Source organism: Carassius gibelio, chromosome B18 (assembly GCF_023724105.1).
Source record: "Carassius gibelio isolate Cgi1373 ecotype wild population from Czech Republic chromosome B18, carGib1.2-hapl.c, whole genome shotgun sequence".
NCBI lineage: Eukaryota > Metazoa > Chordata > Actinopteri > Cypriniformes > Cyprinidae > Carassius > Carassius gibelio.
The window spans coordinates 8020764-8041314 of NC_068413.1; the positions used below are offsets into that span (position 1 = coordinate 8020764).

The 20551-nt window shown below is 36.4% G+C and overlaps 2 protein-coding genes across 6 annotated transcripts; one reads left to right on the top strand and one right to left on the bottom strand.

The window, feature by feature from the left end:
- The first annotated feature begins 272 nt into the window (after window positions 1–272).
- Window positions 273–5425, top strand: LOC127977275 (RING finger protein 141). The gene is made up of 6 exons (XM_052582078.1): window positions 273–397; window positions 1431–1625; window positions 2667–2775; window positions 2942–3123; window positions 3216–3323; window positions 4071–5425. The coding sequence occupies exons 2-6, from the start codon at window positions 1492–1494 to the stop codon at window positions 4219–4221; spliced, it is 684 nt and encodes a 227-aa protein (XP_052438038.1). The 5' UTR covers window positions 273–397; window positions 1431–1491; the 3' UTR covers window positions 4222–5425.
- Window positions 5426–5438: 13 nt separating this feature from the next.
- Window positions 5439–20084, bottom strand: LOC127977273 (AMP deaminase 3). 5 transcript variants are annotated; one of them, XM_052582071.1, is made up of 17 exons: window positions 19936–20065; window positions 19474–19508; window positions 19233–19334; window positions 15531–15753; window positions 15253–15430; window positions 13778–13943; window positions 9972–10191; window positions 9214–9343; window positions 8931–9125; window positions 8726–8857; window positions 8434–8597; window positions 8127–8253; window positions 7562–7725; window positions 7322–7442; window positions 7031–7204; window positions 6825–6935; window positions 5439–6242 (listed from the first exon to the last, which is right to left on the bottom strand). In XM_052582071.1, the coding sequence occupies exons 3-17, from the start codon at window positions 19288–19290 to the stop codon at window positions 6066–6068; spliced, it is 2340 nt and encodes a 779-aa protein (XP_052438031.1). In that variant the 5' UTR covers window positions 19291–19334; window positions 19474–19508; window positions 19936–20065; the 3' UTR covers window positions 5439–6065. The 5 variants fall into 5 exon arrangements, with proteins under 5 accessions (XP_052438031.1, XP_052438030.1, XP_052438032.1 ...); XM_052582070.1 differs by lacking the exon at window positions 19474–19508 and having other exon boundaries at window positions 19936–20084; XM_052582072.1 differs by lacking the exon at window positions 19474–19508 and having other exon boundaries at window positions 19233–19389; window positions 19936–20061.
- Window positions 20085–20551: the final 467 nt, after the last annotated feature.

Below are 20551 nucleotides of genomic sequence, written 5' to 3' on the forward strand. Positions count from 1 at the left end.
TTAAAAACAATAATAATAATCAATTGTTAAGCCTACTTTGTTTTTAGTTTGCTGCTCATTTCATTTTCAAATATTATTTTACTTTCAAATATCAATAACGAATGTAAATACTACTCCGTTTTTAATAGTGCTGTATGATAAGGCTAAATGATAATAATTTGTACTCTTTTAATTCCTTAGATATATCACTTGTTGTCTGTAAGTATCAAGGGATTTATATATATATATATATATATATATATATATATATATTTTTTTTTTTTTTTTTTTTTTTTAAGTATCAAGGTTCAATACATTTTACCACTGAGCGTGACATCATCAACCCGCGTCAGTGTTTTCTTGTTATCATCTTACTTGTCATCTCGAATATTTGCCTGGATAAAACAAATGTCAGCAGGTTTGTAGTCACTTATTTTAATCTCACTGGTTTCGTGTAAATCTGTAGCCAATACTAAGTGTTGGGTGTGTTTCCGTTACGGTCTTTATGTATTGTTTTGGCTAGCCAAGCTAACACTAGTAGCAACAGTAAATGTTTTATATCAACATCGTATTTAAACCGCCTTTTCACATTCTCAAACAAATGTAACGTTATATGGTTCACATGTCTACTTTGATGTTACGTGTTTTCAAAGACAGTTTGTAATTTTTGGTTAACAAAAATGTAGGTAAGAAGATGAATAAACACCTGTTCATTTCGAAAGTATTGGTGCACATTTATTATGAATAAATGTTTCGGGATTAATGTCACCAACAACATGAGACCTTCATCGATATCTATGAAAAATTACTTATGTAGCATGAATAATTAATATATAAGCAGAAAGGAGATTATTTTAATATCAGCAGTATTAATATGATTAATATTTGGCCATGCCTTTTTTTTTCTTTTTTTTTTTTTTAGCACATCACGTTCACATCGTCTCTTAACTAATAACATGGGCATACATTTCATTTTTATCAATATTTTAGTGTAAAATTTATGGACTGTGCGGTCCATGTTTAATTTTCCATTTCTCTACAATTACAAATTTTGTTTTCAGCAAAATGTGAGTGAAAGGTTAAATTAAGAAGTAAAAAATTATTTCACTGAAATGTGATCATGTTATTAATTTGCTTTGAGAATGATTCAAATCAAAGAATCTTATAGATGAAGTAGCCTATATTTTAAGCAAGCAAGTTCATATGATCAGTGACAGTTACACAAAATTACATCTATTAAGAATTATCTGCATAATACAATTTTTAACCAAAATCCCAAAACTCTATTTACAGTTTTGATTCCTAAGTTTTCAATGTGGATTGTATGCTATCAATTAACATGAGGTCATAAAATTCCATGTGAAAGAAAATGCTGTTCAAAGTTTAGTTTTTATGAAGTGTAGCACGTCACACTGCATGATGTGTCATGTCAACAATCCTCTCTTATCTAGAGCCTCCAGCAGTGAATGAGGTCTAGGGTTGTTTTGAAGAAGCCCTCCATCTGGAGCCAAGATGGGCCAGCAGCTTTCTGGCCAGGCAGTGAACAGACTCCCTGAGAAAGTGATCAAACATGTGGGGCTAGTGCGTGACAGTGGCTACCTCACCTATGATGAGTTCTTGGGTCGTGTGGCAGAGCTCAATGATGTGTAAGTGAGGTGTTAAAATTAATCATTTTAGTGACACGATAATAACCTTCTGCCGTTTGATTAGAATGTGGTGTCGCATAAAAACCATAAAATTATTGATTATATTAAAAGTAATGCCAAGTTCTGTCATGAAAATGGTGTAGACTGATGGGTCTTTAATGCAAACTGATGATATTCACAGTGTTAAACTACTTGGTAGTTGGCACAGGCTGATTGGTTCATTTTGCACATGCAGCCCTTGAGTTTACTGCTTTACAATTTAAATGGCTAGTTCGTATTCACTAGAGCAGTTCGGAGCATGTTTTCAGAGTTCCTCTGAAACCCTCACCTTCCCCAGCTCCACCTGTATAGGTCTGCTACAAATTATTATATATGCTACGGCAGATCAATTACCACACTAATATTTTCAGAAAGTTCTCATGATAGAAATATTATAATATTAAATAACATATATAAAAAATAAATTTGTAATGCAGTTTTTGCCCATCTTTATTTGTAATGCTTACCCATAAACTGTTCCTGCAAGGGAAATCTAAATATGAGCTTATTGTTGGTAAAATGTTCATAAGGTTTGGATGTAAAATTTATAGTTGAAAGCTGTTTGTTTAACAATGGTATTACAAAGGGATTGTGCAATGGCTAATTTATAATTGATAGACAGTTAAATTATAATCTATTTTTAACCTGTTCAATAAAGTTATACTGAATTTTACAACTTGTCATAATGACAACACAATTTAATAAACTCTAAAACCCTAAATCAATGGTTTTGTTAATTAAATATTATTTGCATAATATTAATTAAACCATATAATTAAAAATAATAATTATAATCCTAAAACAAATGAATAATTAAGAAAAATAATAAAAATACATATGTATATAAATTATTACTGCATTTATGAAGGTGTAAAAGTAAGAATAAGATCACTACATTTCCTGCTTGTTTTTAAGTTCGGAGTTTAATTTGAAAACATGCACATTATCCAGTCTGATGTGATGCAATAGGTAATATGCTTTATTTATTTTTTTTGTACACAGAACCGCTAAACTATCCTCCGGCCAAAAGAAACATCTTTTGTTTGAAGTACAGCCAGGATCTGATGCAACCGCGTTATGGAAGGTTGCTGTGAGAATAGTGTGCACCAAGGTGAGATTAATATACAGACCTCTGAATTTATAGGTGGAATATATTGAAATGATTTTCAGTCTAAATAATATAGTCATTTGCTCTGTACTGCAAATTTTGAAATGTGTGATTGATGTTTGTCTAGGGTGGGATGGCAATTGTTACTGCTCTTTCTGTGTGATTGTAGATTAACAAGGAGGATGGAATGGTGGAGGCCTCGCGTATTATGAATCTGTACCAGTTTATCCAGCTCTACAAAGACATCACCAGTCAGGCAGCTGAAGCATTTTGTTCAGAGGCTGCAGCAGAGGGATCCTCTGGACCGCTGTCATCAGAAGACACCTGCCAGGTCAGCATGTGGATGGGCAGGTATTTACATACTTCATTTGTTCAGTTTACCTGATGTAATGATGTATAATAGATGACTCATTGTCTCATGAAGCTAAATTTGCTCTTAACAGGGTGAAACAGTTGACTGATGAGGAAGAATGCTGTATCTGCATGGATGGGAAAGCAGACCTTATTCTGCCCTGTGCACACAACTTCTGTCAGAAGTGCATTGACAAGTGGTAAGAGTCTGATTTATTATCATGCTTTATTAATGGATTACATGATCAGCATAAATAATGAATATTTTGTCATCATTTGCACACCCTCAAGTTGTACCAAACCTGTACTTTCTTCTGTGAAACACAAAAGAAACTATTTTGAGGGATGTTCGTTCCCATCGACTATCATTTTATAGACAAAAATACAATGGAAGTCAAGGGGAATCAAAATTGTTCACCAACATTTGGATACCAGCATTCTTCAAAATATCTTCTTTTGTGTTCAGCAGAAGAAAGACAGTAATACAGATTTCAAACAACATTAGGATGAGTAAATTTGGGGTTGACTGTCCCTGGATCAGTTTAACTAAATAATTACATATTTCATCATTTACTCTCATATTGTTCCAAACTTACTTTTGTTCCATGGAACACAGCAGCAGAAAATCTTAACTGTGACCAGTTCAGCTTTCAAATTTGTGAACTGAATCCAAGGTTTGCAGAGTTTTTCGAACCAAAAGTAAAACTTTTTAAGACCAACACAAATAAATTGAATACCATACGTCTGTACAGAACAAAGCCATACAATTTCATTATAACTCCTGTATCTCAAGATTATTTTCCTTAATTAGACCTACTGAAAGTATGAAGAAAAAATGACAAACCGGTTTGGATCAACATTATGACCGTAAAAAATGATAAAATCCATAAATCCTTTTAATCAGCCATGACAAACCCTTCTCCATCATGTGTCTGTGCCTCATATAGGAGCGGTCAGAGCCGAAACTGCCCCCTCTGCCGTATTCAAGTGACTGCCGCTAATGAATCATGGGTCATGTCAGATGCTCCCACGGAGGAAGATGTAGCTGGGTACATTCTCAATCTAGCAGATGAAGCCGGGCACCCACACCGACCTTAAAATGAAGCACTGTGCCACTGTCATACTCACTGTCTCCCCAGTACAGATGACCTTCTTTAAACCGTTATTTCATTGAGTGACTGTGGGTATTTGTTGCATTATATAGTGTCGCTCACTGAAAGCAATACTGCTGAGTTTTTGAACTTTTAATAAACTATTTTTAGGTTAACCATATTATAACACCTGACCTGACCAATCCATAGACATGTGACTGTTAACTGTATGTAGATAAATGCTAGACGAGATGTAGCTGTAAAACTTAATTTCCTCGTTGCCCTTGCCGTTTTATCTTGTTTGTGAAGTAATTGCACTTAATTGCATTTGTTCCGTAAAGGCCTTGTAATACCTGAATAAGCGTCACAGTATCAGCATGTGCAACAGTTTCATAGTATTGATGCTGTAATTCCGTCACACATGATTCAGTAACATTACCTGTACAGTTGACGTGCATTTATAATCTTAGGCTTAACAATAATTATAGTGATCTGTTTGACATGAACTCGTTATCTATGTGTAATTTGGATCAATTGTTAATTATAGGGCGTGACTCTCATATAACATTCATTATTGAACATAATTATGATGGATTAACAATTGAGAATGAGCTAATTTGTCTTGTTTTCTTTAGTTGCAAATGAAAGCTTTATTTTATAGGGCATCACTGACGCTTTGCAGCCACTTTTTCATGTTTTTTTTTTTTTTTTTTTCTGGTTTGAAATCCCAGACTTTTCATTCTGCACTTTTCTGTGTATGAGAGAGACTGTGAATCTGTCAGCTTAGGGGAATTGACTTGTATTATAAAGATTTGTATAGATCAAAGCCTAAATTTGTGTGACAGTTTATTAAGATTTAATCTAGTTTGTCAAGATCTACTTTTAACAAGATCTAGTTTAAAAAAATAATAATTTCTGCAATATTCACAGATTTATAGAGATTGGACTGAATGGTAGTAATTTTATTGGAGAAATGACATCAGTTGCTGTTTTCTTTTGTGAGAGAGTTCTTTCAAAGGAGAGTTCTTTTAAATATGGACTGAGCTGGGATGTACGGTGTTCTCTTTTCTTGTGTAAATCTTAAATAAAGTAAACTGAATATTTTGTTCTAGCTAGTTCTGGTTTGAAGGCTGTAGCAGTTCCCACTACTTCCACTGGGCTGCAGTGTTTGTCAAATAAAGAATCATTTTTCTACTTCTCTGGAATATTAACAGTCACGTCATGAAAGGCTCTTTTTGACACCTCTTTATTTATTTTACTTTAAAAACAATAGCACTCAGGCATGTTTCAAAAGCAAAACAAATCAGCTTAACTAATTCTGTTGGTGTACAAAATGTGTAAGTTCACGTACACAAGATTTTGTGACAAAAGATAAAATGCCACTTCATAGGTTGCCCAACAGAATTACAGCCTCAAAATCTCAGGTTGCAAATAAACTAGTTTACCAAGGCAATTTTTTCCAGTCTTTGTGTAAAGCATTCATTTATTGCATACCCTTTATTGCGTAAAACATTAATCTGAACAAATGACCACTTTGTTTAAACCACAAACCTGAAGACTTTCTCATTAGAAAAGGTAGCAAATGTATGCTCCCTCAAACATCATGCAAAACACAGGAACATTTGATCAAAACGTGCCATTTTTTAAGAAACAGATGTGAGACATATAATAGATATATCCATCCCTGAAGGCACTATGTGAAAGAATATGTCCATCATGGCTCCATGACTTGCAACCATATGCATTTCCATGGATGTTTAGTGCTTCACCTTTAGCAAGATAAGGCTTTATGCTGATGTGGGGTCAACGCATATGAACCCGTGTTCTAGACTATCTGTCACCCTGCCATGTTTACGAGGCTTTTTCAGCCACTGCTTCTGACTTGACAGCGTCCACTAGGAAGCTGAGCTCATTGCACAAGGTCTCATGTCGATAGGCCATACGGATCTGCGCCACGTTTGTCCTACGGATGTCATTTCCCTCTGGTCCATCCTGTAGATAATTCTCACCCAGGAAGTGTTTCTTCTCCTGCAAGGAAAATTCTAATGTCAGGTTAAGCTAGAAAATCATTCAGTGTTTTTTTTTTTTTTTTTTTTTTCTGTATGAAAGTGCTTTAGCGTATGGATGGTAATGTAACACTGTAGGAAATATTCTGGGTTCAGTACATGTTAAACACAGTAGCATTTGTGACAAATAATAGTAAAAAAGGTACTTACAATAGATATGATTAGTACCAGTTCATAAATGTTAAAAGACAATATGGATGTTAACATGATTTTTTTAATCTGTGTAAAGTTATATTACATTTTACAACTTTGTTACCATGACCATAAACTAAATGATCACTATAAAATGACTTATTTTACAGATCAAGAAACAAGATTTAATAGAAGAATGAATGGAACTGCTTTAATTAACCTAAAACCTTTGCATTTCTTAAAATTCACCCCATTTACTTCCATTGGAGGTAACCTTTTTTATTTATCGAAAACGAAAGATGAGCTAAAACTCTTAGAAAATCTGAACCCACGATATTATATTAAAACTATATGGCGTTTTATTTAAAAGATTAAAAAACCCTGTCTTCTAGGGTAGGACAGAGAAGAGTACCTGATGAGACAAACCGCTCTGAAGCACACTATTCCTGGCGATCTCACACACGTCGCACGTGCTCAGTTTCCACAGTTGTGCTGCAATGGCATACTCCTCCATCAAGGCCTCCTGCAGGTACATAACATAAAATCACATCACCTGACTGCTCTAAAAGATTCATAATGAACTCATTCAGTGTCAGAAGTGTCTGATTCCATGCTGACCTTTGTGTAGTGGAACTGTAACGGGTCATCCGTGGAGAGAGACACACACAGGCCCTTTTGCAGGAACTCCCTGAGGGGATTCTTGGAATACTCCAGGAACAAGCTGTTATTGCTGAGTGGAGACATGGCAATGGGCACCTGGGCCAAATAATACAGGTACTGCAGGACTGGACTCTGCATTGAGAAATCGGATAAGAAAACAAATCATAAGAAAAGAATACAGTAATACTGTTTGTCATGACTTGTTTTGTGGTTTGATGTGCACACAGACTGTCCGTCTTTGAGGCTGACCTTCTTCAAGTTGAGTCCGTGAGAGATGTTGTCAGCTGTGAGGAAGGCTGACACCAGATGAGTGATGGATCCTGCCTCGCCACAGTGAGGTCGGAACTGGAAGGTATTAAGACCACGTTCCCTAAAAACAAAAAACAAAAACTTCAGTTCTAAAGATTTCGGCTAAATTTGAGGGAAATCGCTTGTTTATTTGCAATGGACTTGAATGCTGAAATCAGCTTGATCTTTATGGCGCCTTACTTTCGAAGGTTGTTGAGGACCATGATGTTGGCATACATGTGGAAGAGGTAGTAAGTGTACGGTGGGTTTTCCTCCATTGTCCACTCCTCAGGTTTTGGACTCTTGTAGGTGAAAATGTGATCGCTGTGTTTGGACTCATCATCCACACTGTCAAACCCTGTCACCTGTAGAAAAACATCCAAAGATTTGCTGAAATCCATCCACGGCCACGATTTGCCCTTATTTTACTCAAGGCCCGTGGTTTATATAAACACTGACCGGGCTGTTCAAATATAGAGACATCAACATGTGTGACATCAACCACACATTGAGCACATTACTGATTTGGGCGTAATCCATGTTTTCTGTTGTTTTTGTGATTTTATTGTGCGTGACAATTGTACATGAAGTCATAGTCATCTGAGAACCATTTAATTGTTCAGAAGGGATTTGGCATGAAAGCTCGTTCCTCTAGTAAAATGAATGTTTTGTATTAAAGCTGTTAATTGCCCTGTTGGTTACTAAATGTTGTAATGTGGCATGATTCTGCTCTGACTGGTCTTGCCAGCTGTGATGAAGCACTTACATGTTTCAGGAAGACATACGTTTCTTTGTGTTTCTGAGGATTAACGGTGGCCTGAAACAGTGGGAGGAAGATGTTCTCTAGCATCTTGGCGAAGTTGGGAACAATCTTCTTTAATCTGAAAATGTCGCTAAAAACAAAGTACACAATTTGAATTTATTGTGAAATATGTGTGTGTGTGCGTGTGTGTGTGTGTGTGTGTGTATGTGTGTATATATATATATATATATATATATATATATATATATATATATTACAATTACAAACTATTTTTAATTGGTACGTTAAGGTACATTTGAGGAGGACTTACTAGATCCTGGGTACCTGTATGATCCATCTCATGTTAGGGGAGTACAACTTTTGCCTGATAAACCATTTAGACAGGCTGTCCCACTCTTCAGGGGCTCTGCCGTAAATTGAGAGACGGGGTTCTGCATGCTGATATTTACTTTCTTCAAGGTCATGAGCAACCTCCTGTGCAGAACAGTAACAATTTGTTAGTTTCCTGCTTTAAAAAAGTAATCTGGGCGCTCTAACAACGATAGTTTATTTTAGCCTTATATATTAGTTGCTAAATCAGGATGTGAGTTGATCAGTCTTACCTTGATGAGACGTGCAAAATATTCTCCATTGATGTAGTTATCGCTTTTGATATAGATCTCTCTAAGCTCACTAGCACCTACTGGGTTGTATTTGGAATTGAATTTATCAAAGCGATGAAACGTTTGTCTGCCCTGTAACAAACAATAGTGCAAGTTCTTAATTACAGATCTTCAGTAGAAAAATGATGTCATGTGAAATACATACCGCGTGTACATCCAATGAGTCTACTGTGAGATCATATGGGTCCATTTTCAGATTGTCAAACACTTGTTTGAGGGTGAACTTCTTTCCACCTTTCTCCAGCACCACCCGGTCTGCTTCGGTCTTATATGTGTCCTTAATGAACTTCAGTAGATGCTTCTGGTTCATGCAGGCAGCTGCGTGAATGTGCGTATCAACCTAGATGTTCACAAATATGTATATTTAGAAAAGGACCATTATGTAGGAGGTAGTGTTAACATTAGTGTAAATACCAATAAATAAATACCTTTCTGACATTGTAGAAGTCTCTGTGAGGAACGCTTTTCAGTTCCTTTAGCTCGGCCATCTCATTTAGCATTTCATGTAGATGGAACTTGGACATCAGGAAGTTAAGCCTTCTGTGACAATAGGTCTTCCTATAAAAGAGAAAATGTCTAAATAATGCGTTTCCTTTTTTGCTGAATACCACCTATCCTGTTTATTATTTAGCAACAGCCGAATACAGTGTTATCAATTTTGAGATTGTATTGTGTTAAAGAAATAGTTAGCGTACGCAAAAATAAAAATGAGTTTTAAATGTTTTCACCCTGAAAGCCAGCCAAGATGTAGATGAGTTGGTTTCTTTATCGAAAAAAAATGAAAGCAATATTATAGATTATGGACTATAGCAGTGGTTCGAATTTTGGTCAGAAGCAATGATTTAAAGTTAAAATGCCTCAATGATGGATTTGTTTTTAAATACATGTAGCTTTGGTTTCACAAGACGTTAACTGATAGACTGGAGCCGTGTGGATTTTTGTGTTTTTATCAGCAGTTTGGTCTCTAATTCTGACGGCACCCATTCACTTCAAAGGATCCTCTGGTCAGCAAGTAATGTAATGCTAAATTTCTCCAAATCTGTTCTGATGAAGAAACAATCTCATCTATATCTTGGGCTAGCCTGAGTGTGAGAACATTTTCAAAAAATGTACATTTCATGGGTGAACTGTTCCTTTAAGTTGGGGTTTGAGGTTTTGCGGGGAAGTATAACATGACGAAACTCACGTCGGTCCGTCTGCAATCATGGCAAGGACGTGGCTCATTTCAATAGCAAAGGTTTCCAAGTCAGGATATGGCAAGCTCCGTGGCTGATCCTGTTTTAAGGCATCTTCATTATCATAGACGTATATGATTCCGTCTTTCATCTTCAGGGAGTAGTTCAGATTCTGTGGAAGGTCGTCCATACTGTAGGGATCCTCACCCTCACTCGGAGCAGGGCACATATCTATTGCCATGGAAATAAAGCATAAAGAGCTGATGTCATGTTATATGTATGTCCGACCATAAATAGAAACGTGACTGGCTGTTTATAGTATCAATTTTAATAAACAACCCAAACTTAATAAACAACCTACAGTCTTTGAGACAGAATATTAAGGATTTGGGGCAGTAACTTAATTGAACACTTATGTCATCACACAGCTGTTATCATTATAGGTCTTTGAACAGGTACCGTATTTTTCGGACTATAAGTCACACCTAAGTATAATTTGCATCAGTACAAAAATATGTCATGACGAGGAAAAAACAAATATATGTCGCACTGGACTATAAGTCGCATTTATTTAGAATCAAGTTCCCAAGTAGTCTAGATGGAAATAGGGGTCCACGCGCACCCCCCGGCTTTTTTTATGCCACCTGATTTTTTTATTTACTTAAAGTGTCTATTTTCATAATCTGCCAGGTGCCAAGCTGAAATAATGTCCCAAAGGGTTCTTTTTTAACCCTTTGCTGAACCCGACCGGAACCCGAAAAATCTAAAAATGATATAGAAAGTGGCACAACATTAGAAGTAAACAACATACAGAGACAAATGAACACATTTTTCCATACAATTCTGACCCCAGGAATTTAATGGAATGGTTATTTTTGACATTTGACAACATATTGACCTTATTTCTGGACAAAAATAGCAAAAAATTGCCAAAGATGTGTAGAGGATCAACTATTTTTTTTTTTCTCAAGCGCATAGGGAGAACATGGATCCATCATGCCTTGTTACCACTGTGCAGGCTGGTGCTGGTGGTGTAATGGCATGGGGGATGTTTTCTTGGCACACTTTAGGCCCCTTCGTGCCAATTGGGCATGGTCATATTTCTGACCATGTCCATCCCTTTATGACCACCATGTATGTACCCATCCTCTGATGGCTACTTCCAGCAGGATAATGCACCATGTCACAAAGCTTGAATCATTTCAATTTGGTTTCTTGAACATGACAATGAGTTCACTGTACTAAAATGGCCCCCACAGTCACCAGATCTCAACCCAATAGAGCATCTTTGGGATGTGGTGGAACGGGAGCTTCGTGCCCTGGATGTGCATCCCACAAATCTCCATCAACTGCAAGATGCTATCCTATCAATATGGGCCAACATTTCTAAAGAATGCTTTCAGCACCTAGTTGAATCAATGCCACATATAATTAAGGCAGTTCTGAAGGTGAAAGGGGCTCAAACACAGTGTTAGTATGGTGGTCCTAATAATCCTTTAGGTGAGTGTATTTTCCCTGTGAAGCTTTTACAGCAGTATTGGTGATAGTCAATTGTATCCAAAAAAAAGTCCACTAATTTTAATGGAACCTGTTCACAAATATCCCTCATGTGGTATGGTGAACTGACGTCTTCACAGAGTCTCATATCTCTTATATACTGTGTAGATATGACAGCTTCTTGCTTGCCTTCCCCACCTGCATGTGTCGAGTGTTGTAAAATTACCATACTCAGAAAGAGTTGAGACATGTACAATACGTGTTAGGGAACGAATCCTCTTTGGAGGCACTTGAGCTGTGTTACAATGTTTAATTTTCCCCTTTGTAAGTGTGTATGTAGTATTGACCCTGAAAAAAAGAAAAAAAAAAACCTTTAGCTAGTAACTACCAACTAAGCTACCAACACTGCTAGTCAAGAATACAGATTCGATTTCTGAAAGCCTGTGATTATAGTAAAAACTAACTATGACTTAAGTTATGACTACAAAGGTATATCTTAATTATAGTTTCAAATACTTACTGAAATTTTTCCAAAAGAGAGAGCAGTGGGAGATGGCGATCTGCAGGTACGAACCGATGACCACCAACTGCAAAGCCCCAAAGTTAAAAAACCTGCAGCTTATGCTCAGTCAACTTTTTGGACCTTTTTTTCTGTAGTTATTTATTAAAATTTAAGTTTATTTGCTTTGTTTTGTTTAGTTCATTGCTTTGTTTTGTTTACTTCAAAAGTAAAACTATTTTAAATATCTTCAGGTTCAGGATAGGTGAAGTTAAAGGTTCAAATAAACCCTATTTCAGTCTGTTAAGTATAATAAAAACGCTGTCAAATTACCTTTTTTTTTCTCTTTTTGTCCATAGATGGTCAAGATGTTATAAAAAATGACAAATAACAATTTCTGGGGTCAGAATTGTATTGAAAAATGTGTCCATTTGTCTCTGTGAGTTGTTTACATCAAAAGTTATGCCACTTTATATCATATTTAGATTTTTCGGGTTTGGTGCAAAGGGTTAAAAATTAAGCATTGTGGACATTATTTCAGCTTGGTACCCAATTTAATCTTAAAATAGACACTTGAATGATAAAGAAATAACAGGTTGAGGAAAAAAAAAATCACCCTATGCGCTTGAGAAAACGAAAAAATAGTTGATCCTCTACACATCTTTGGCCATTTTTTGCTATTTTTGTCCAGAAATAAGGTCAATATGTTGTCAAATGTCAAAAATAACCATTCCATTAAATTCCTGGGGTCAGAATTGTATGGAAAAATGTGTTCATTTGTCTCTGTATGTTGTTTACTTCTAATGTTACGCCACTTTCTATATCATTTTTAGATTTTTCGGGTTCCGGTCGGGTGCAGCAAAGGGTTAAAAATTAAGCATTTTGGACATTATTTCATCTTGGTACCCAATTTAATCTTAAAATAGACACTTGAATGATAAAGAAATAATATGTTGTGGAAAAAAAATAACCCTATTCGCTTGAGAAAACAAAAAATAGTTGATCCTCTACACATCTTTGCCATTTTTTGCAATTTTTGTCCAGAAATAAGGTCAATATGTTGTCAAATGTCAAAAATAACTATTCCATTAAATTCCTGGGCTCAGAATTGTATGGAAAAATGTGTTCATTTGTCTCTGTATGTTGTTTACTTCTAATGTTGTGCCACTTTCTATATCACTTTCAGATTTTTCGGGTTCCGGTCGGGTGCAGCAAAGGGTTAAAAAAGAACCCTTTGGGACATTATTTCAGCTTGGCACCTGGCAGATTATGAAAATAGACATGAAAATATTTTAAAAAATCAGGTGGCATAAAAAAGCCGGGGGGTGCGCGTGGACCCCTATTTTCATCTAGACTACAAGTAGGTATAACTGCAGACAGGCGTGAACTCCAAAAGTGGGCAGAACCTCCAAAATGGGGCGGGGTCTCCTTTCGCAAAGACTTTCACCATTGGCTGTGGCTTCTGGCGGCTGGAGACGGTAATGTTTTCTTTTGGTTTGTTTCTCTTGGTTCATGTCAAATTAATTTTGATAAAGACCTGCATTTATTTATGTAGACGCTTTTATCCAAAGCGACTTACAGTGCATTCAGGCTATCAATTTTTACATATCATGTGTTCCCGGGGAATCGAACCCCCAACCTTGCACTTGCTTGCTTGCTAGCACAGTGCTCTACCAGTTGAGCTACAGGAACATAAATAAGTCGCACCTGACTATAAGTCGCAGGACCAGCCAAACTATGAAAAAAAAGTGTGACTTATAGTCCGGAAATTAGGGTAATTGTGCATTATCGCTGCATGGGCTGTTGCTGACCATGACATACCTGGCAGCACTTCGTCCTCCTCACTCCAAATCTCATTATTGGCACTCCTTAAAAATTTGGCTGTTATCCTGGGAAAGCGGTGATATGCCAGCCGAGAATATTTTTCTCTGATGAAGAGTGCTGTCAGCAGGGTTTTTGCTGCTTGCTCATAGTCCTCGACTGTTATCTGTCAGAAGTGATCATAGATTAATCAAGAGGAGTGCACCAGCATTTACACTACAGTTCAAAAGTTTTTTATGTTTTTAAAATAAGTCTCTTATGCTGTAATATTGAAATCTATTATTTCAATATTCTATTTTAATATTTTTTAAATGTAAATTATTACTGTGATGGCAAAGCTGAATTTTCTGGATTCCCTCCCCCATTTTGATGCTTAAAAAATATTTACTATTATTAATTTTGATACAAAGATGAAAGAGATCCGTCCAGATTCAGCACAGAAGGCTGTATTCTCAAAGGCCACAAAAATATGTGCAAAAAGGTGTATGCTCATTAAAACATGTATTACCATAATACACCTAATATCATAAAGATACCAGAAACATCTTTTAAACAAATACACATATATCTTAAATATATAACAAAATAAAGCAAATACATTTACAAATCATCCAAAATGATCCATATATAACTAAATATATAGAAATATATACCAATAAAACATCTCATGACTCCAACAAAAGTTCTTAACATCAGTTTTATATATAATATAAAATTATACTGTTATTAATGTTGAAAACAGTAGTGCCCCTTTTGATTTGATTTGAACATTTTTGTGAAACCCATAATAAAAAAAAAATTTCAGGATTGTTTGAAGAAGTTCAGAAGTCTGTTTTGATCAATTTAATTCGTCCTTGATGATCAAAATGAATGATTAATTAAAACTCACTGACCCCAAACCCATATATGAATGTATTAGTGTAATGTATATATACACCTCTGTAATGGTAATTAGAATTAAAGTTTTGTGACTTAAAGTCCATATAATGTTAGCTTTGAGGGTATTTATCTGCTAGTGTACTTTTAAAAGTAACAGATTTGAACACAAACAAAATAGTCTTTTCATGCGCCAACATAATATTAATATCCAAAAAGCAATCACTGTATAATGGACACTCACTAACTAATGGACCACAGCATTCTACGTATTTGACTCTGAAGACACACCTAAACTGGTCATGCAAATCGGAACTGAACAGAGTCACTTGTATGTACTCTTTTTAGCTTCACTAATTCATAGCTATTTGGCTCAAATTAAATTCCCAGCCCTGTTTATTCACTTTCTTAAACTGCCCCTTATATTACTCTCTCTCTCTCTCTCTCTCTCTCTCTCTCTCTCTCTGTGTGTGTATGTGTGTGTGTATAAATGCATTATTATATAGACCATACACATTATTATATCCCTTTTTATATACCATTTTATTTAATATATGATATTTAAAGTGTATGTATATATAAAATAATTTGCCTCCTACCCCTGCACAGTAGTCTCCACTGATGGTGACCCTCTGGAATTCTGGGATATTGATTGGCAGGGGGACTGTAGGTGAGGACGGGGTCAGCTGGGGTGAAATCACAGACATTGCCCATTCTGGAGAAACTGGGAGTTGCAGGGAAATTGACTGTGATCGCATTAGCTTGAAACTCTGTTTCCTAAAATGGGGCATATACCATAAGAAATACATTTCCAATATCGCATTAATGCAAATTGCTGATTGGTTCTACGTCCTGTACAGTATTTGAGTTTACTGACCTCTTGACTGATTTCTCGGACTTCTCCTCCTCTATCTCTTTACGCAGCTCCCGCTCCATGGCCTGATGCAAGCCAATGGGACAGTCCTCAGGGACGGTGAACATTGACATGGTGTTTTTAGTGTCTTCTACCTTCAGAGCCGAAGCATACACCTTCTCAGCCAAGTGTTGCACTCTCTCATCCATCTCGTGGAAAGAGATCTTTGTGAACTGACGCGACATTTCTGCAAGGAGTGGTGCCAATAAATAGATAAAACACCAAGAATGTTGGTTTCTACTTTCTATTATGAGTTAATGTTAATGATCAGGTTCTAGGAACATTGTGTACAATTGTTCAAAGTTTTCAGAGTATACTCTGGGTGTTACCATTTTCATCTCGTACCTCCCTTACCAGTGTCAAATGAGACTATGTGGAATGTACTGTGTGTGCGAATTACAGTAAAGAACAAAGTTCTTGCCAAGTGTTGCCAAGACCTGACAACTGAGAATATTACTTTGAAATGAACAACATGTGCTATTACTATTATATGTATGAATTTGCACAATAAATGAATTGCTATATTTTGCCATAATGTACAACTATTATTGAAGGTGGTAAAATGAACTTCATTTAATATGGCAGTTAAGCCATGGTGGTTTTGCAACTGCACAAATCATGGTTATAAACATGTCCTCAAGTATCGGTCCAGACAGTTCAGGTTTCCCTCTGCATTCTATGCCTTGGTCTTAGTCAGGTATCTGTGAGGTTAAACAAGTTCCTGTCCTGAGGTCAGTCACTAGATTCCCAAAGTGTCAGACCAGTTGTTGTTGTGTCCTCTGGCAGGAAACTGCACATGGTACACGGCGAGCACGGCATGCACCTTTATTTAATTTATTTACTAAGGATAATCTTGAGAAATCATGTTTGTGCTCTAGTTGAGGAAGAATATTGTATCATTGTTCCTTCATATATCAGAAGACTTGAACAACCAACACAGTGAAGCAGAAGTTAATGCAACACATTTACAAAGTGTAACTTTGTGGTTAAGTTTTAAATGCAACACTGTAAGAAAAGGCATGCAAAAGGCAAGAGAGTGTCATACAGAGGTTTTCACACATGCATCCTGGTTTTCAAAGTTAAAATGATAACATAAGATATACATTAAACATTTTTGACAGTTGCTTAAAAATATAATGGTTTCATTCTGATTTAAAAATATGGAAATAAATAATATTTAACACAATAACTGCTATTCAATTGGTAGCTTTAGTTTTAACTATTAAGTTTTATGTTTACAGATTTATATAGCAAGTAAAAATGGTTCTGACAACTTTAGAAAAGGTAAATATTTAGTGTAATTGTAGACAATTCAAAAGTTAATGAATTAATACTGGAAACAACATGTTGTGTAAGTAATATGATGCATAGTATTTTACATAGTATTTCCATAGTATTAAATCATATAACTACCATTATATTTTATGAAAGTGATCATCATATTTTGACCATCAAAATGTTTGAAAACCCCCGTCATGTGGGAGGCTTCAACATTGGATAAATTATATATTTAAATGAAACTATTTTTAGGCATTGTCTGCTTCTTTCTTCTTTTTTTTCTTTGTCACATGTTCTATACCACTAGTGAGTGAGTGAGTGAGAGAGAGAGAGCGTTACCCTCACCAGACAAACCAAACCACACTTCCTTCATTCCTCCATTCATATTATTACTATAAAAATATACAGTATAACACAAATAAACTTATATATATATATATGATATATATATATGAAAGTACTAGTATTAAATAATATCATAATCAAACAATTATTTTGACAATCACTCCTTATTTATTTCAACCCATCTTTAACCCATTGAAAATACCCATTCCATCAGAAGAATTGTGCTATTGTTGAGCTGTTGTTTAACATGTGCAACCAACAAATCACCTTTCTATTGAAGAGAAGCTTGCCACAGTTTACCCCTTACTTCCGTTTGACCCTTCCAATGTCCAATCTTTTGAATGTTCCTGACCCCTAGTATTCTGCTTGAGCAACCATTTTGTACCAAATGCTGGAATATACACTTTCTCTTACCTTCAGCACCTAATTTGGCCATGCTTTTACTGGATCTCTGTGTTTAGAGACTCTATTTTCCTGCTGCTTTCTAACTGTGGTCTTCACTTCTAGGTCTTCAGTGTTTTCCAGTCTTGAGTATCCCGCTTCCCGCTATTTAAAGCGTCTGACAGCATCACGTCAGCAGAGAGCTTGGCTGGATGTCACAACAAGCTGTGAGCTAAACCTGAGACCCTTCTAAATGCTGGCAGGTTCTAGAGCTTTGCAAGCTGTCGGGGAAATTTCCCACCCCCTATGTTTTTATTAGGGAATAACATTGTCTTGGCCATGGCTTACTCATGTTCCAGAAACATCACTCAACCTTTAAAGGAAGGCTCCATACGCTATGGCTTAACATGCAGTATACACTGCATGGCACTAAGAGCCATGTTTACATTCCCAAGCTCAACCTGTCATGTATTACAGCTCAACCTGATTTTAAACCAGCCCACGCAAACTATGCCCTACCCTGCACAGGTAACTCCTTTTTAAGTCAACACAACTCATACACTACCAGTATACTGTAAGTGCATTATTATTAGCAAGCTTCTAGAAAAGCGCAAGCTTACAGGCACACAGCCCAGAGGAACACTCTGTTCCAAACACCTTCCCATAACGTCATCATCTGTATTCATACAGCACCGTGACTGAAGCTACTCTCACCTTGTTTTGTTAAACCTTGAAATGAGTATGGAAGAACACAAAGCTCAAAGTAAATTTTAACACAAAACACACCAATTCATGGAAACTCCAGTGAGAGCATTTATTTACCTGCGCTTTGAGAAGGTCAGGCTACCACAGAGTTGTCTTGGAGAGAGTATCGAGTGTGACAGACAGAATAGTTATTTTTATTTGTGCCTATTAACACCGTGTCTCCATTGACCTTTCCTCATTTTTAGGGAAACAATTGAGAAAAGCTGAACTCCGCCCTGCAGCGCAGCAGTAACTCCACACCTGCCCATCCTACTGAGCCTATGCCCCTCCCCTTACCTCACATTTCTCTTTATCCAAAGGACTAACTCACTTTCTTCACCATCTCAAAGACGGAAGAGGCTTTCTTTCATTTCAAGTCCAGCCCACTTATTGCCATACATTTGCAGCATTCTTCTTGTTTTGCGGATTCTGATTAAAGTTAACTCTAATTTCATGTAATCAAAGGGTGCAAAAATTAAATTCCAGTGAAATCATTCTCATAAAGCTATATTAAAAAGCAAAGCAATTAACAGTCTAATTTTATGCATGTCATTAGTGTAATTGAATGAACTGTTAAATAGCTTTAAATGAAAACATAAATTTTTTGCAAAGTCATCGACACTTGGCATGAGAAAAGTGCTTCAATGCAAATAGGTTATTTATAGAAACGGGCAGCGCTCTTTTGATAGAGCACTTTACGACATGCTTGCAGAGAATGTTACGGACACCTTGTCATGCTATGCTTTTGACCTACTTTGACTGAGTGACAACACCAGACAATACGTCTGCAGGCCACCTTTTTAGGAGTTTGTTCCAGTGGACCAGCACACTGGCCTTTTACACAGACAAAAGAGACATATTTTTAAGGTAACATGTAGCGTTCAGATACATTATCATCATATACTATGCCAAACTTACCCCTCCCTAAGCTGGGTGTTGATTGTTGCTTGGATAGGGGAGTTCCTTTTCTGCTCATTTTGCACAATGTAGTAGTTGCAACACGATCTATGAAACTTCCACCTGAGAGACAAGAGGCAAAGTCCTCATGTGCTTAACATGCATTCTAGGAACATTCCTGAAGAATTACACAGTTAAAGCACCACAATGAATGTGTGTGTTGTTATTTTATAAGAATAGTACATTAACAGGGGCAGTTTACCTCTAAGTAAGTTGATGACAGCTAACTGCCACAATCTTGTGGTATTCAAAAACAGGAAAAGGAAATCGGTAAGTACTAACAATCTGGCAGACACTATAAATATAACGTCAGATACAAAAGCAAAACTCATAAGGAAATTGCTATTTCCTAGTGGGTTTACTGAATATCCAGAGCACTTAATTTACAGCATTTTACTGGGGTAAAACAGCCCCCTTTAAATGCTAGAATGTTGTTAGTCGTCATCTTACCTTATCTACAAGAACACAGTTCTGAATAAGGAAATGCCTGAACATTCAAAACATGCCACCACCCCTGATAAAACTGGACCATCTTTAATCCATCAGTTTTAAAGTTAATCCATTTTACAAAGGGAGATATGTAAACAGTGTAAGAAAGAGACAGAGTAGGGATAGCCAAGGGGTTACTAAACTTTGTTCTATAGAGATATATTAACCAACTCACCTTAGGGGTGCAGACCTCTGTTTTCTCTCTCACTCACTCTTTCTCTTCCTGCTGTCTTACTGTATCTCTCTCTCCGTGTGTGCGTGTGTGTGACTGTCCCTTGAGACTCTCTGCTGTGCTCTGTAATACAGCACTCACTGGGTGTGAAGATATGCCTCTAGACTTTTACAAGCAGCATCTTCAAGTGAAAAATGTCATAGCACTTAACCCTTTCAGTGCTTGTGTCATATTTTGGTTATGTTACTCACTCACTGTGTGCACAAACACCTGTCATTCTATTCATCTGAGCAGAGAACTTGGCTGGAACCGAGGCTACCTTTCAGGCATAACTTTTTTTTTTTTTTTTGCTTTTAAATTTATATCCATATTAAAATACGATACTCAAACGCCACTGACTGCGTCCAGCTGCGTCCTGCGCGTGGATGAGCACCGCGTTTTAGTCGCTGTGTCAAATAACACGAACTTCTACATAAAGCATCTCGAAACCAATTCATCTCATTGTGATTGTACATTATTTTAAGCATAATTTTGAGAAGTACATTTCTTTTAAATGTTGCTTTTCTTATAATTACAAAAAAAGTGGAAGTTGTCTGTTTCGCTTATCTCACAACTCATC